Source organism: Hydractinia symbiolongicarpus, chromosome 11, assembly GCF_029227915.1.
Source record: "Hydractinia symbiolongicarpus strain clone_291-10 chromosome 11, HSymV2.1, whole genome shotgun sequence".
NCBI lineage: Eukaryota > Metazoa > Cnidaria > Hydrozoa > Anthoathecata > Hydractiniidae > Hydractinia > Hydractinia symbiolongicarpus.
The window spans coordinates 10746226-10764277 of NC_079885.1; the positions used below are offsets into that span (position 1 = coordinate 10746226).

The 18052-nt window shown below is 34.5% G+C and overlaps 3 protein-coding genes across 3 annotated transcripts in view; 1 reads left to right on the forward strand and 2 right to left on the reverse strand.

The window, feature by feature from the left end:
- The first annotated feature begins 572 nt into the window (after nt 1-572).
- LOC130614365 (uncharacterized) lies at nt 573-5940 on the forward strand. Its single transcript, XM_057435792.1, has 2 exons — nt 573-2165; nt 3090-5940. The coding sequence occupies exon 1, from the start codon at nt 1011-1013 to the stop codon at nt 1599-1601; it is 591 nt and encodes a 196-aa protein (XP_057291775.1). The 5' UTR covers nt 573-1010; the 3' UTR covers nt 1602-2165; nt 3090-5940.
- Nucleotides 5941-8287: 2347 nt separating this feature from the next.
- LOC130614366 (secretory immunoglobulin A-binding protein EsiB-like) lies at nt 8288-9392 on the reverse strand. Its single transcript, XM_057435793.1, has 2 exons — nt 9240-9392; nt 8288-9042 (listed from the first exon to the last, which is right to left on the reverse strand). Exon 2 carries the CDS (start codon nt 9024-9026, stop codon nt 8490-8492), a length of 537 nt encoding a protein of 178 aa, XP_057291776.1. The 5' UTR covers nt 9027-9042; nt 9240-9392; the 3' UTR covers nt 8288-8489.
- A 2319-nt stretch (nt 9393-11711) lies between these two features.
- The window catches only part of LOC130614360 (nucleolar protein 6-like), a 32644-nt gene continuing 26303 nt past the window's right edge, over nt 11712-18052 (reverse strand). Inside the window, exons 14-26 of the mRNA XM_057435786.1 lie at nt 17807-17955; nt 17219-17459; nt 16780-16882; nt 16391-16542; nt 15603-15763; nt 15354-15506; nt 14969-15066; nt 14677-14801; nt 14495-14581; nt 13182-13373; nt 12822-12923; nt 12567-12620; nt 11712-11868 (exon numbers count right to left, since the gene is read on the reverse strand). Of these exons, the coding sequence (XP_057291769.1) occupies nt 11761-11868; nt 12567-12620; nt 12822-12923; nt 13182-13373; nt 14495-14581; nt 14677-14801; nt 14969-15066; nt 15354-15506; nt 15603-15763; nt 16391-16542; nt 16780-16882; nt 17219-17459; nt 17807-17955 (1725 nt within the window). The 3' untranslated portion in view covers nt 11712-11760. The remainder of the gene's footprint in view (nt 11869-12566; nt 12621-12821; nt 12924-13181; nt 13374-14494; nt 14582-14676; nt 14802-14968; nt 15067-15353; nt 15507-15602; nt 15764-16390; nt 16543-16779; nt 16883-17218; nt 17460-17806; nt 17956-18052) is intronic.

The following is an 18052-nucleotide window of genomic DNA, read 5'->3' on the forward strand; positions in this document are numbered from 1 at the left end:
CTTTGATGGACGTTGTTATGCCGGTTGCCGATGATCAAAGCAAATGAATGATCAATGACTTTTCATGTATGCGATGTACAGTTTGCTGATTGAATTAAGAAGGAAGTAAATTATGCAGCATAGGTTTTAAAGAAAAGCGCGATGTATTTAGAAAAAGCGTGCGACATCTGAACTTAAGGACTTATTCACATTTAGAAACCTCTTACCAGATTAAATAACAGTATAAAAATTATAATCTCGACTTTCCTTTCACAGCGACAATAATTTTTTTCCCTTTGAAGTCGGATAAAATGTCGAGCATGCTTGTGGAATTTCCTTGAATTGTTTGCGATTTGTCTTAGTACATTTTAAAAACCAAAACTTAGGATGTAGCTTGTGAAGAATAAATCCACTGAGAATGTTTCAGTTCTTTTTGCGGAAATTACAGCCACAAAATCATCATCAATATAAAGTAATTTTTACCTTGATCTTGCTAATTAGGTATTACAAAAACTAAACAATGGCAAAGAGTTTACAGTGCATTAAAATTTAAATACTGCGTAAAGTTAATGTTGGTGATGATTACATTACATGATTACATACATGATTACACGGGTTTACAGAATAGCACAAAATATAGAAAGATTGTGCTCTTAAATCATCATCAATGAGGACCTGAATGCTTAGGACGGCTATTGTCAATATCTCGTTCTTAAAGGAGTGGTCCCACGAAATTTTCGATTTTTTTTTTATTTGTTCTTTGGATTCTCCGCTATTCAATTAGTATAAAGCTTTTATTCTTTTTTCGAAAAATTGTTTATTGATCTTTTAATCAATGCGCAAAGATTGTCTTTTTATTAAGAACCTTTTGCTGTGACGTCATAGTTGGCGATGTTAGTTTCGAGCATAGTCATAAGAAAAAGAGATAGTCTGGTAATTCCGGGCCGTCCATAATGTGTTCCTATTGTTCACAAGCAGATATGTTTCTTAAATCGGGGTGGCCAGTTTAAGACTGCACGGAAATATCAATAATGGCTCCCCTTGGGGAGGATTTCTTTGGTGAAGATGATTTTGATGCAATCTTGGCTGTTATTGATGAAGATTTATTAGAGAAAAATCGTGATTTAACTAAAGAATTATCCGAAATTGTTGAAGAAATAGTTGACGACCCTTCTGAAAGCTGTTTTTCCTGTGATATATGCTCCAAAACATGCAAAACACAACGGGGCCTCACAAGACACCGAAATGCGAAACATCGTCAGCCACAAAACCAGTTAAATGACGACAGCCTCACTACTGCTGAAACCAAGCTCCATCCGTTATACTTTAAGAAGTACACCCAATTAAGTGCAAGTAAACTTTCTAAAGATGAATGCTATAGTGAGAAGACCAGAAATGAATTTGTCAATTATGTTATTAGTAGTTTTAAAGGCGATGCTGAAAAGTTTTATCCGGCCTTCTATAAATCTGTGTCTGAAAATATTGTTTTCAGAAATTTATCAAATCGAAGCTCTATTCTCCTTGGTTTTGAAGTGGCTAATCACGTACTTGCTCATCTCACTAATTCAACTGTAAAAGAAAACACTGTAGAATTTTCTTCCCATGTGAATTTTTCACCCTAAGAAAGAAACATAATTCAATATCTAAGTGGTTATGTATTTAGTACCCTATATCGTCGCATTAGGAGATCAAAAAAATCAAGAAGTATGCTTGGAGTTTAAAGTTTGGACATCTTATTAGCTGGAAAGTCATGTCTTGTGAAAGACGATAAAAATTCTGATTTAGTAAATATGAAGGACAGAGGAGGGTTATGGTCAGTAACCGATGATGTTTTTAGAATTTTTTGTTGTGCAGAACTTGAAGTTCGTGCTGCAACTGCTAATTTTCACCATACAATTGATAGTAAGAAAATTGTTTCAGACCTGCTTCAGAACCCTGTTGTGCTTTGTAATTACAACAAAATAACATCACACTCAACCGAAAAAGTCACAAAAGAATTAGCAATGAACTTACTTGAGCATCTCATCATGCTTTATGTTCGTGTTCGTGTTTTTTCATTTGTGAAAGATAAATGTGAGCTGCACAAAATTGCATCAAAACAGAAAAAAGCTCGATCTCTATGCACTGAAATCAAGAAATCTTCAAGCAATCTTTCAGATGGACATTGACACTAAGAGTCCAGAACAGTGAGTATAAACCTGTTACAACTGCTATTTTTATAGCAACAAATTTTAAAACAATATTATTTTGGCACATGGTATAATAAATAATTATGGAAGTCTACAAAAAGGTCCAGGTAGTGTATATAGGTTTTAAGGTATTTCAAAATATTTTTTATTAATGTTTGTGTTAAGCAGAAATACAGTGCTTGTTCTTGCTTATTAGGCCAATTTAATGTTTTTTATAAATGTGTGGCTATAAAAATAACCGTTTTTAGTTTCTTCTTTCTTCCAAGTGTGTTTAATTGCTCTTACGGCATGGCACAGTTTCAATATCAATTTCATGACAGTTACCAGCTATGGGTCGGAAAATCTTTTGTGTTTTAATTGTGTTGTCGTTAAAACCAAAATCACGGATTGATGGGTTATCTTTCCTATGACCAATTGCACGTTGACGACCAAAGTAGTTTTCAAGGGGATCTTGACAAAATCTTTCTGTCAGTACATATGGAACTCCATTATTAATTAAATACTGGATTAATTCAACAGTAGAATGGACAGTGATTTTGATTCCTTGGTAGGTTTGCCGTGAAATAAACATATTTGCTCTAGCATTATCCGTAAAATTACTAGGCCTATCAGCAATTGAATCCTTCCATGTTTTGAAATATCCTAGAAATGTTTCGGTCAACCATAAGAATCTTTCATCATCAACAGATGTGTACGGTTTAAGAAATGGTTTACGTTTAATTGCTGCTTCTTTGGTATTCTTGACGTTAAGACAGTCAAAAAATTGGTCAAACATATTACAATATTTGGCAGTTGCATTAGCTTCTGGTGGTCCATACAATTGAAGAGCGTTAAAGACAGATTCGCTTAACACTTGTGCTGCCAGACATACATTCATAACTGAATATGGTGTGAGCTTGATGTGGTCATTTGTTATTTTAGGAACAAGATGTAATCCACAGTCTAAGTCATCAAAGAATAACTTTGAAATATGGTTCCAGGTGATATAACTTCCATCATTCCACATACTTCTGGTACATCTTCCTGCAAGAGAATTACTCAGGCAATTGCGGGCTGTTTTAATTAAGTGTGGTGGATCTGAGATGAAGTAGATGTACCGTTCCTCATCCGCCATAACATTCAAAGTGCGGTATGTTACGTCCACTCCTGCATTAATGACAGCTACACAGTCATGTTTAGGTGCATATGGTACATTCGTCGGTTTGGAGATGCTCCATCACTTGTGACACCAACAACTTTTATGCCACATTTTTCCTCCAGTATGCAACCGCTTTCCAAAAGAGAGGAAACAATTGAATTGATGTGACATTGGTAGTAGCAAAATTTGCAAATGAAAATTTTAAAGGATTTACAATGCTTCTCACAAGAAAAACTAAGACATGAGATGCAATTTCATCAACCTTTTTCAACGCAACATAATTTAGATCAATATCACCAAGTTCAACTAAACCGATAAGATCACCATTATGCTTATCCCACACAAGACTTTCTTGAATTTTCATTTCATCCATTAATAATATTGCATATTTCTCATGTGGTTGGAATTTGGAGACCATATTACACAATTCCTGGATAACGTCTTTGTTAAAACCTTGCTTTGGACGAATATAGTTCTTATAGTCCCTTAAACGACGTCTACTAGGGAGTACCAAGAAACCACTGTCTTTCTTATCGTCAACACGAATCTCATCATAAAAGGCGGGGGATTTTGCAGCTAAACCCAAGCAGTAACGAATGATCATAGGATGATAGCGAACACCAGTTTTCGATGATGATAAATATTTCTGCTGCTCTTCCCAAAAAAATTTCATGAATGGTGGTATCTCGCGATTAGTTGTTGACATAATTTTTATGAAATCATCACCAAGACTTTTTTGGACTGGAACTGCACAAGTGGAAATTTCATCTTGCATTTTCTTTAACTCTTCCTTTAATTCTTTATTTTCTAACCAGTGATTTTGAAGGGTTTTTATGATTCGGTCTGGAGAAGTCATGGAAATTGGTGCTTTAAGTTTGGCAGGTGAAATTAAATTGTCCCTTTTCCTTTTCAAACTTAGGCTTTCTTTTGACTCCGACCTAACACATTCCAACCGACTAATTTCAATAACTGAGTTTTAGAAATAAAATCTGTAAATGACTTGTACTGATCAGTAATGACATTTTCCACTGGTTCAATTTTTTTCTGCAAAATTGATTGTGCTGATTGACGAGGCTTAGAAGATGTGGAGGATGAAGGAAAACTTTTGATAGGAAGGTTTATTGTGGGGATAGCACCGGGAACAAGTGTGGTTCTGCTAGAGTGGTTACGATTCATTTGATCTTCGCTAAAGTGCTTTTCACAAATATATATTTTCTTTCTTTGAATTCTATCCCTTAGAGCATGATCAACTTCCCTATCTCTTATCACAACATCAACTAACTTTTCTCTCCACGACTTTTCAAATTGATTCTCACCAGCAGGAACTTTAAAAATAGATAGACCTTTATATTTAGCCCTTCGTGAAACTGTGCAACCGTATATAGAGCAATTTTCGCCAGGCATGTTGAAAATAATTCTGTTTAAATGTTTGTTAATTCTCGGATCCGGGTTAATCACTGTGGTGTGACGTCAGCCCGGATCCGAGAATCCTATGTTGTTTACAGTAACTAGTCACTTAAATGCGCCATTTTTCAACACGAGCGTGCAGTCAAAGCACTGGGTACGAGGTATATTCTGCTAACAAAAACGTAAACAATAGAGCCGCGCGATTCACCAGACTATCTCTTTTTCTTATGACTATGTTTCGAGAGAGATAGAGAGAGAGAGAGAAAAAAAGCTTGATACTCAGATCACATATATGAACACAGACACAGCGGAGAAGATTTAGAGTATGTATTATTGAAGAAGAAAACAATTTTGGAGAAGATGAGGACGGTTATGATGAGATGGAGACCTTTGATGAGCTTTTTACAAGCACAGGGCTGCAACTTTTTTTAACTTGAGACCACTAAATAAGATGATAATAAAAATATTAAACTGAGAGAGAAACGATATTTTTAGTAAAACATTGGAAAAGTTTTCGTGTTGGGAGAAACGAATGGTGCAAGTGCGTTAACTGCAAGACTGAAACTAGGGAGATTGATTGTCTTTGTTGCACCATAGTCACAAGAAAAAAGATAGTCTAGCAACAAACAATAGGCCATTGTTCTATGTTTTTACGGCTGAACTATAGTGGCTCCCAAACCTCCGATCCTGCACAGAAGTTCAAAATGGCGCATTTTTTGGGTGTTGTGTGTACTTAGTTTGGTGTTTTTATTTCGACTTTGGGTGTTTTTCGTACAAGATTTTACTATGTCTGGTGAAAATTGTGCTATATATGGATGCTCTGTATCGAGGAGAAATAAAGACATCAGTATTTTCAAAGTTCCGTTTTTTTATCACATGTGTGGCTATAAAAATAGCCATTGTGGCAGATTTTATAGTTCATGCCCGGAACTAGATGAATCAGTGACCCATGTCTTTGCTGCTACTGGCTTTTTTAATTTCAGTTCTCAATGATCTTTTCTTTGCAAGTTTTTTAGCAGCCTTATGTTTTTCACGTATGTCTCTAGCATAGGAAAAGCTGCGAACTCTTGTAAACATAGTAAGCATGTGTTCCAGAAGATTCATACTGACTTCTTTACTGACTTGTGGATCAATGGTATAACAGACACTTTTGAAATTGGAAAGTACAGAACAGTTTTTGAGCATATTTTTAACAAGGTCTTGACAATTTAGTGTTGTGCTGAAATTTGAAGTTTTCAACCGAAACATTTTTTCACATTCTGAAAAAAAGTTCTTGTATTTGTTTGTTCACTCTCCACAAGCCACCACGGTCGCGTATATTGATCAATGTCTGTGAATCATCACAGTCAACTTTGCATGCTTGTAGGATTGATACAGCCTGTTTGTTGAATTCACTTTGTTGAGACTTTTTTCGAAAAACGGAATTTTGTATAAAGCTTGTGAACGATAAATCCAGCCACATATTGCAGGCTTTTTTGTTAATTCTCCGAGATAGGTGTTACAGCTTCAGTTACAGAATCGACAACTTTATCATTATCCGAAAGATGAATTAAAACATGATTTGCAAGTTCTGTTAGAATAATATTGCTCAAAGTAGTGTCCTCAAATTTTGATGGAAGCAAGTTATCTTTCAATAGACCATAAAAGTTTGCATAAAAATCTTCTGCATCACCGTTATACTTTCCAATGATTGGCTTCAGTTTTTCCCAAAGTTTGACCGCATCATCATTAGAAACCTTGAAATCACGAAACACTTCCCTGGTTGATTTGGGTAAACATTGATCACCAAGGCATATCTCAGCACTCTTCGTGATAAGTACTTTCAACTTCAAAGGGTGTAGCTTTTTCAAAATTTGTTCTTCTTTAGTAAGTTTTGGTAATGAAGGACCAGCATTCGTCGATATTTCAGGAGTAACTTCAGTAGTGTGTTTGACATTGCGATGTCTAGTCAGGCCACGTTGTGATTTACAAATTTTATCACAATCCTGACAAGGATACCCAACTTCTTCGTAAGCTTCCACTTCCGTTATCACAGCATCTAATTCCACATTAAAATCCACATCTTCATCAAGAAAACCGCCTTCAAGTAATTCAAATAAATCATCAAGATCTTCGCCTGCAAGGTAGTCTCCTCCTGCATGCGCCGCCATTTTGAACTTCTGTGCAGGATGAGCGGGCCGTCCCAGGCTGATTGAGGATAGTTCGCGTAAACAATGCCGACGGTCCACGCAACTAGACTATCTTTTTTTCTTGTGACTATGGTTGCACGGAAGTGGATGAATTAACAGACAAACAATTTCAAGGTATATGTGCTTAAACATATTTTTTTAAATATGATTACGCTACATAAAAAGTATTGTTAAAATATGAAATAATAATGATATGTATCGTACAAATATCCGTTGTTTTTTTAGGAATAAAATGTATAACTGAGAATGAGGATTTCAAGCAACTTTGTCTCGTTTTAATATGCTTATACGAGACAAGAGGGAAATTTCTGCAAGACACGCCTACAAACAAATCTTTTCGGTTTGCTGCTTACAAGCAATTCATTTGGTTCGTTTTCTAACAGCTTGGAAAAGGCAATCGCCGAGTTATACCGTCGCGTGTTGTGTGGAAAATAAGACAAGTTTTTCCTGAAGAGGGTGGTGTGTATGTCCCTTACTCGGAAGAATAAACACAAAAATATATAATATATAATATGTGATTATAATTATAGAAAATAAAATAAAATAAATATTTCTAATTATGAAATTACGATCTTGAATTCTTTAGAATATCATTCTATTTGCTGAATTGTCTTAACACACAAAAAATCATTCGCCAACTATGACGTCACGGGTATTTAAACAGGATTGTAAAAAAGGACAGAATAAGAGAAAAAAAAGAACTTTTTTTCAAAAAAAAGTTTTATAATAATAAAACATTTCCGACAAAATAAAATGAAATTATTTTTTTTTGATTTTTCGTGGCACCACTCCTTTAATAACAACCGTCGCATTGCTTAAGTTCGCTGTTGTCAGCACAAACTGGTTACAGAATAGCACCAATATAAGAAGAGCGTTCTCTTTTTAATCATCATCAATCACGAAGGCACTATTTACACTTTGTACTTTGCTACTAGTATTTATATTATCACATGTTTTTTATAAGCATAACAATTTTAAGCATTTTCAGGTTAAGATAGGGAGATTTTTAGGCATAAGCATAATATCCAGCCTTACGAATCTTTTCTCTTGTGTTAGGGGAATTTAATAAGACACATTCTTCTAATTTCTTTTGCACAATAGGTCTAAATTAAAACCATTATACTAAACTTGCTTTGTGTAACTATACCTTTAGCTCCTATCACTGTTCTTTTAAAGGTAAAAACGGGACCATTTCATGTTATCCCATAAGGCAACGTTTACGTTTTTAATTTGTTTTGGCAATAAGTACCACGTAAGCATGCTCTAAGCCTTTTTGTATTTTTGCATTAACATATATCATGACACCTTAGTAGCCATTTTTCGTTCCTCTTATTCGTAAATACCTGACCCACACAATGTCTTCTCGCGAAAGGAAAAGAAAAATGGGCAAAGAAGAAACGTATTTATATTATTGAAAACAACAAAAATGTATTGAAGATTATAACAAAATATTGCAGGAAAAACAGCAAATCAAAATAAAAATACGTAAACACAAACTTTGTGCATTTAAAGTAATGCAAATGTAAAGCAATGAGAATGCACATTTATGTTAACAAATAAAATACAAAAAATGAGTTTTTTATTTTGTTAGTATTTGTGCGGTAACATATCTTTCAACGCTCTTGTTGCCTCCTCAATGCCATTCTCATGGGCGTTTTTTAGATATTTTTCAATCTCATGTTCCTCCAGATCGATGTTATATCCTTGCATGTGACCAGCTACAGTGTTGTAAGAAGCATCGGGATGACCGCTTTCAGCTGCTTTTTTAAACCAATACATCGCCATATCTTCGTCCTTCTCCACACCTCGCCCATTCAAAAATTTATGACCAAGGACATGCTGAGCATCTGTGCTACCCAGATGCGCATAAGCTCGAGTTACATGATAGTGCAGATGCTCTATGTAGTAATACATGTAAACGAAGCTACATAAAACACCAACGACGATAGTTACTTCTAAGGCTAAAACCCATCTTGGTTCAGGCTTTTTCTTTCGAGCTAAATATACCTTTGGCCCGTACGGTAATAGTGGATCATGATCTGCTCCGCCTGGAGCCCAACTTGGCAGTTGTACGGGCTTAAGTTTACGTTTTCTTGCTTTAATTTCTGTCGCAGTTGACGCCATTTCTGTTTTGAAGAATCTAAGAAAAAAGAACGTTATTCAACTTTTTTTAAAAAAAACACGTATATTGTTTTATCTTCGAGTTTTTCAACTGGCAGGTGGCCATATAACGATGTGAAATAAATGTTTAAACAAGATTTTAGTTAGAAAATTAATAAATAATGTTATGGAGTATTTTTTATTTTAATGAGATAATATATTCATAGAATAACTCACACAACAATGACGCTTTCTTTCTTAAACGCTGGCTTTGTGATGTGTAAACTAGCTTTGCTTTTTCATAACACAAACGTCAGATTAGCTGCACTTATATTTAGATGGTCTAAGACTAATTATTCGTCTGGAACATTATTATTATGCCACATTATGATTACCCGGGTAAAAGGGCGGCATCGATAATTTCGAAAATCGCGCAATGTGATTGGTTAGAACTTACGTCATAGCAGGCAATATTTCACCGTATTGCCTGCTACCATAGCAACCGTGTTTAAAGTTTAAATGTAAATAAACACGGAAAAAAATAAATAAAAAGCGAAAGAAAAGTAAAACTTACTTTTATCTTTTAAAGAATTCTTTGTTGTAGCTACAATAAAAACCTGTAATGTTTACACGATATTCGATTTAAAAAAAAAAAAAATTAGTTCGAATGTACGTTCCATATGGGAATACTTTTTATAAAGACATGGTTTCTACATCCTGCTTATAATGTTATATTTTTTGTCGTAAAATGCAGTACCCGGATAATAATCCATATAATAACTGTTTATTTTGGGCAATACCTTCGAATGTTGACCTCTGTCACGTATTGCCCACACAAGCTTGAGCAATACTTTGACGTCGGTCAATATTCTCCGGTATTATCCTCATAAACAGTTATAGGCTTAACATTATATACACTGCGGTACAAAATCGTTACTCGATGAACTTTCTCAATTCGTCCGACAAATCGGTGCAGAATCGAAGAAATGTCGACAGAATTAAAATTTCATTGGTATAAATAATCGATCACTGAAAAGATTGTGAAACCAACTTTGTAATTTATCACATGCGCGTGGTAAAGATGTTACACATGTCAGGGGATTTCAAACAACATCTACAACCGCAAATAAACGATAAGTTCGCGGGAGTTTTGTGTTAATCTAAGCATCCCCTTAAAGTATTGTTAAAAAATAACGACATCTATACCCTTCAATTACATCCTCATAGGCAAATAAATATGTTTGCAATAAAAATCTAAAGAAGTATTTGTTAAACGTGTATTAAGGATCGAACCTAAAAACCTAGTAAAACCTACGTTTACAAAGATGGACGTTGCGTATGGACATTTTAAAAAGAATTTTGGTCCAAATTATTAGTATTGGTTCACTAAGAGTATTAATCAGCAGACACAACGTAACCAGAATAATTAATCTCGAGATTAATTTTTGCGAAATTTAGTCTGCGAAACATAGCAGTAGGTCTTATTTGCAATAATAAAACTCCGATAAAATTTAAGAAAATGAACTACAAAAATTACGGAAAAAATTCATTCGCTAGATATTCTCGTCAAGGTAGTTTTTCGACTTAATTTTCAGCATGGATGTTTTTTCTAGTATCCACGCACAAACATGAAATCTCTTTGCATCTGTTAAAAATTCAGTATTTTTTGCATGTATTTTTTTACAACAATGGCGGAGTTTGCGTAGTGTTAGCGCATTCGGCTTCTTGAGTACAGGTTTCAGGTTTCGAGTCCCACTCCGGCGCACTTTAATGTAGTGTTATCAGCCCATTTTGTGTCATCTACTGACCGCCAATTGGCTTGTGTGGCAGGTAAGAAAGTTAAAGCAATGTTATACGTATCTCTAGCGGTAATGTAACATAGTTACAGTCGGAGAGAGAGAAAGAGCCAGCCGTTAGGATGGCATACCCAAGGACGTTAAAACTATCCGTTACTTACTTACTTACTTACTTACTTACATATGGACATTGTCCTGTCGTCTCTATTTAGACAAAAAATCAGACTTTAAGCATTAATTAACGTTGTTATACCGGTTGACGGAGATGCAATATCTAACGAAATGAGTTTAAATCCTTGCGAAAATGCTTTATGGTAAAAATATAATTATCTTTTTAAAAACCTTCTTAGTAACCCACCCAAGCCTTCACGTTTTCTGTAAATACGTTCGATTTAAGAAAAAACTAAACCCAAGAAACTAACTGCGTCTTGGTTAGAAGCCGACTTTGATTTATATACAGGTCTTTTATCGAAGAAGTTAACAAATCATTTAATGCATAATGCAATCTGAAATATCAACGTTTTTATTCAAGCGACTTCGCTCCTCCTTAATTAATTAAGCCTTGAAGGATAGAAATCCTCTTAGATTGTGTTGTTCTTATTCTCTACAGTTCTGTACCCTTTTTATATCTGAAAAATGCATTCCCCAAGGTCAATACTTTTCCCTCAGAAAAATATGAGTAGTAAGAACCGCCAATCACAGCAATCTATATAGCTAACAAGATAATGTATCGCATATCACGGATACTCTAGACGTTGCTGGGACCACTTAGAGAAACAATACAACCTTGCTAGACATTATTCGGCAAAGTGGCATGTTTTGCTTACAATATTTTTCTAAATATAAATTGAGCAGCAACAAACATGTGACCAGCTTGGAACATGTAGCGAGGAATAGAAAGTTCGAAATTAAATCGTGTTTTAAAATATTATCAAAATAAAAACCAGAGTATAAAATTATAATCATGAGTTTTCTTTCACAGCGTCAACTAAACCTTTTCCAATCACTTTGAAGTCGGATAAAATGGCAGGTATATTGGCAACCATGGTATCAGTGTTTGAAAGAACATCCTATGAATGGATAGAAACATTGGAATAATTAATTTATTTTGTGTAACGGGCCATTCAAAAATTACGTAACGCCTGAGGGGTGGGGAGGCGTGATCATTTTTGTGACGCACTGTTATGAAAATTATGAACTATGTATTACAAATATTTTTAGTTACTTTAGTGTATGATCTACATCTTGAATTTGTTTCTTGCCACTGCACTTACGCAAAAGTACCAAAGTTGTCATCTTGTGTGCAAAATAAATGGCCCTGTTAGATCTTTTTTTATTAGAGCATTAGTTTGCCTGGTTATCTGATACATGAAGGTTTTTGGTACTATAGGAAATAAATATATAAATGAGGTCTTAAGATTCGAAACATTGGTACTAGATTTGGTACGATGCGTTACAAAGGGGTGTTACAAAATGGTGAATTTGGGTGTTACGTAATTGTTGAATGGCCCCTACTATGTTATTCCTAGTTAGTTTAAAAATATTTGAAAAACAGTGTGTTTTAGAAATCATGGCCATGTTCTATCAGCAATCTTTACTTTCATTGTAACTCTGAGAAACAAATGGTTTATGACTTTAGAGAAAATAATAACGACACTATGTGTACATGGTCAAGTTTCCATGGAAAAAGCTTTTGTTGATCTCTCATTTGCCAATCAATTGTTATGAGTTCCGAAACTTAAGAAAAGAAGAATAGCAAATTTCTCACCTTCTTGCGAGATTTCTTTTTTTTCACCAACATTTTATATTGAGCATGCAGTATCTGTATAAAAAACAATATAGCACGCATGGTATACAAAAATATATAGCACGCATGGTATACAAAACAATATAAAACGTATGGTAACCAACAAAAGCAATACAAAGTCCTGCGATTCGTAAGTCGTGTCCACCCGAAAATTTAGTAGATTAAGCTATACACCAATACAACTAAGTGACGTAATAATCTTCAGTATTTACTTACCTTAAATGGTTGAGGAGTGTTAGCAGAGGGTTTCCATACCACACCCACTTTTGTACCTCCATACGCGTCGTAAAAAAACATTGCCACTTCAGAGAATGCCTCCTACGAATAAATAAATGATGCACGATAACAACCAAAACAGCAACAACAACAAAAACCAAAACAGGCACAAAAATAACAAAAACAGGCACAAAAAGAAAAAGAAAAACAAATACGACTACAGAAACTAAAAGAGAAACAAAGAGCTACAAGAACAAGAAGAAAAAAATAAATTTGAAAACAAACAAACAAACAAACAAACAAGAAAAAACAACAACAATAACAGCAACAACAATGATAACAATACGATCGTCTACTTACACGAAGTTCATTCAAGTACAATTTTACAGGATCAAAATCGACCACGGGTATACAACTGTTAATAATTGTATTTTTAACAGCAGTTGGTTTGATTAGAATGCTACTGTCAATTGCTTGCGAGTAAAGTGGAACAAACTCTTTGTTTAATTCAATAATATAATGGTAGTCTTCCAATGAAGGGCGAAACATTTGCTGCAAAAAAGCAATCAATGATACATCAAGACTTATCAAACTATTTCTCGTACTTTAAGGGCGTTCTACCACTGGTGATAAATATATCTTTTTTGGAGGTAGTAAAAAAGCGTTTTTTGAGGGAAACTTAATTTGACAGCCGTTGAAAAAAAATTAGTTTAGAGGATTTTTGTTCAGTCTACCAATTTCGCCAAATTTTTCAGAACTTTTTCTTTACTGTAAAAAATGGCGCATTACAAGAGCGTCTTTTAACGTTCTCAACAATCAATAAAGAATACGTCATTAGGGGCTTTACGAAACAAGGACGGGGAACTATTTGCAACGGCATTGCCAATAACTCTTCATAAAAGCCCCCCCATGAAAAACGCACTAACAATTGATCACAAAAAATCAATTGAAAGCGACAACGCGAACATAAAATCGAAAAAAATGCTTCAATAAAATATGTAAAAGAGTAAAACTGAAAACAAAAACAAACTGGCAACAAGCCGATGGAACACAAAATTTAGAATCGCTTTTTCTGAGTGCTTTTATCAGTAATAGCTTTATATGGCATTTTAACTTCGTTAAAATATTTGACGTTCTACCCACAACCTCAAAATAGTTCTTCTGAGTCACAGGGAGAATGGCAACTTTAATATAGAGGGTTTACCCTGATCTGCACAGAAAATGTTTCTCCTTCGTCGTAGATGTCCTCGTTTCGTAAGGTCGCTATTAATACGTCTTTATCTACCTCAACTATCAGCTTTTAACATTAGCACATCAAAGGGGGATTTTCACGAAGGGAATTGGAAATGACGAATGTCTATTAAAATTTTACGAGAAACAAGCACTTTTTAGGTATTAAAAACAAAACAGTTTTTCTGAATTTTTTTTTCAGTAGTGAATCTAGGAAAGAACACTAACGATTACTTTCTGATAGGTTAAAAGTTTACAGCGAAATATTTCGTAGCTCAAAAGTAGGAACGGTTTCTACTTAAGGCAAAATCAAAACTGCACATCTTCACATACATTTCGTCCATGTTTTTAATTACTTGACACTTTTCGCACTAACCCTAACAAACTAAACTAGCCTCGAAAACTTTGCAGAATATTTTATAGCGACAAGTAAAACTTTCAACCTTTACAGTGTCTTCACACCAGTTGTAATTGTCGGCTTCCGTTAGTTTCAACGCAGCGTCAGCCAATAAACTTACACGACGTAGAATCTGAGAAAGCGAAACAGATACTTCAATAATATTAAAACAGCGAAACATATTATCATATCAACAGGTCAATTTTCATTTTATTTTGATAACAATACCTGTTTTGATGGATTTGTTTTTGTCCACACCGACATTTCTTTATCGTATGGCGTTGCTATGACAGCAGAAGGAATTTGAGAGCGAGTCGCACTAAACCTTTCTTGTATCTCTCCAACATCCTCAACTAATGATAGATACAAAAAAAAGAGTTATCCTTTTATTTGGCTCAAGAAAGCCAGGTACGAAAAGTAGTTTCGCCGAATGGTCAAAAGCTGGAATTAGCAAAGATTAATAATTTAAGTGTAGGTAAAGTTTGCAACAGGAACAAAAAAAAAAAAAAATCATGCATACTTGTCAGTTGATCATTTAAGTTGACAATTAAAGGTTCATTCTGCCAATCAAATTTCGTTAAGAAATTTAAAAAGCGCAAGAATCCATTGTAGTGCGAACTGAAATAAGAAAAGATAAACACAATTCCACACAAGATAAGTATGCGAAAGTTTCCACAACATATCCACCTAACCTTCCTCATAAAATTTAATACTTTTGCTGGGGTTAATTCGATGACATCCTGTTCGCTACAATTTTTGGGAAATATTTAAAGAATTTTGGCTAAAATTAAGGTTTGGAAGGAAACAAAAATTTCCTACACAGTCTTCTAGAAAGTAATCACAATTAATCAATTTTCATTTACTTTAACAGAATGATGCTAACCAAATATTCAAGTTCAGTCTACCTGGGTGCTTCCAGAGGAGCCGGAGATAGAAACAGCGAGGCCACTATCAACTCGATAGCCTCATCACACAAGTAATCAGAAAGCATCTGCGATGCGATCCAACGTTTGCTAAGACGTGTTGTTAAGGCGTACGCGTTATGTTGGCCATTTAAACTAAAAAAATAATAAATAAGAATGCATATTATGAAAAGCAAGATTTCTAACAAACCAAATTAAAAAAAGACAATAAACATCTTCCGCTTGTTTTACCTGTGTATTAAAGTGTTATGTACAGGTTTCTTGACGATCAGCAAGTCGAGCTCCTTGCTTGTTATTTCATGTTGTTTTTTAAGTAATCCTGTAGCAGAGCTTTCTGTACATAGAACCATTTCACGATAATGGACAACCGAGAGGCGAAACACGTAACCATTCTTAAGAGAGATTACAAAAGTAATATCAAAGTTACTATCGCTCTGTAAAAACGTTACCTATTTTAGAAGTACCATTAACATGCTACTAATCGCGTTTTTACGAGCACCAACTCTATGAATTGCGTTTTTACGCGTCACATGACAATAAAGTTGCGCTTTTACCAAAGCATCTATAAATTGCGTCGTTACCCAAGAATTTGGTAAACGTTCGTCACTGTTCATTTACTAATGCGTACGTAAAAATTTTTAATATTTTTTTAAACACAAGTTAAGAAGATTTAAAGACTTTAAAAGTAATGCCAAAAGCAGAGAAGAAATTATTGCTGCATCCATGCAACATTTTTACGCCTTTTTAAAATTAAAACATTATGGCGGGATTATAGGCAAAGATAAAATTGAGGAGATTTAAGAAAGGTGTTAAAAAATGTTATTTAGAGAAAATTTAAGGAGTTCTGAGGAACTTCTCAAAATTTAGGGCAACTTAAGAGTTTTAAGGAAGCGTGGCAGCCTGAATATTCACAGAAAACAAAAGGACACAGGCGAATTTTAACATTAACAAAATGTTAGTTACATAAAAATAAAAAGGTAATCCGCGATCTGTCCCTATAAAGAAAATCACTGACATACTTTGGTAACGTCAACAAAGGTTGGTGTAGATACTGCAGGTATACCGACACGCTTTAAGCAGCTTGCAATCTTTATATGAAACGCTGCTTTGATGTGATGGATAGCCTCGATGTCATCAGGCCATTTTCCACTTGTCTCAAACTGAATCAAAGCTATTAGAAATAATGAAACGTTACAAATTGACAGTCGGTCACAACAAAATTTAATTTTCAGAGTCTACTTATCTTATATGGTAAAAATTTTTAAGACTTTTACGGATTTAGATAAACTCGCGAATTTAAATATATGCGTTATATTCTTTAAGACACCATGCGCAAAAATGCTAAATTCTAAATGATAACATTGGATCATTAAAAATGTATGTACACAAAGGCAATATATTCACTTACTATTGTAAACTGGGCACCAGGTTGGACATTTTTTCCCACTTCTTGGTAACAGAAATTTTCGTTGGATGTCAGGTCTTGTTTTAAACTGTGACGGAGGGACCACCTAAATAGAAGACGTGGTTTGTATGAAGGAAAGAGGGTTGGGCCAACTAAATCGAGCACGACCAAAAAATTCGTCAAAATAATTAACGTTCGTACTAGAAGTATTCAAATTCAAAAATGTGACCTTTACAACAAAAACAATGTTTGGAGCGTTCGAATGTTTCCATGTGGTTTATTTGCGAAACAAGAGTTGAGCAACTTTAAATTCACAGAGAAGGTACACGCTTTACTTCTCCAGCGGTTTATACTGCTTGCAACATTCATGCACTCAAAGTCAGTGTACAGACCAAATAATACATACCAACCTTTTCGCACTTTACAGAACAAAAAAACCTACCGCTGTCATTCTGAAAGCTGGATCAATTGCATGTATAGAATTTATTCGCAACGGCAGCTCATCAAGATTTCTTATTTGTTTACATAGCGCGTCATACGTTTTTATAAAGTTGACAAACTCCTCTTCGCCGCAACCAGGCTTCACTTTCGATTTCATTTCTTCAACAACATACTTGGGCTTAAGCAGACAATTAAACTCATCACCATGGTAATTTATCGATAATGACGTAATGTTGCAATGCCTAAGCAATGTAAAAGAAACACAAAAATTAGTATAGCAATGATTAGCCTGTTTGAGTAAGGGTTGGCAAAATCGGGTATCTAGTAAAATGCACTTTTACCCTTTAAACCAAATCTAAGTATTCAAGACAAAATTGTCCAATAATGTGGTAACACCAATTAGATTAGTTAAGCCTTCTTTAGAATGTTCCAAAACTAATCAGCGACATTGTATCTTTTAAAGCGAATCATTTCTTAAAACAATTTCAATTAAATTACGAATAAGAACAAACTTTTCTGAAGATAACTTTAGTCTGTCTGTGTTGCTTCGTTTAGTTTGAAATAAAAATAAAACACCAATATAACATACAGTTTAAGTAAATGTTCAACTATTCTTCTGCAAATCAATTTCTTCTCCTCAATGTTTACACACGGCCATATAACAGCTTCGTTGATGCTACCATCTTGAAATCGACGTAACTCTGATTTAGCGCCCCAAAAATCTCGAAATTCTTTCGCCTGCAGCAACAGAAATGAGAGTTTATTACACTCGTTTATTTTTTCCGTTGAACAAGAATTTAAATTTACAAGCGATACAAAGTGTTAATTAAAGAAT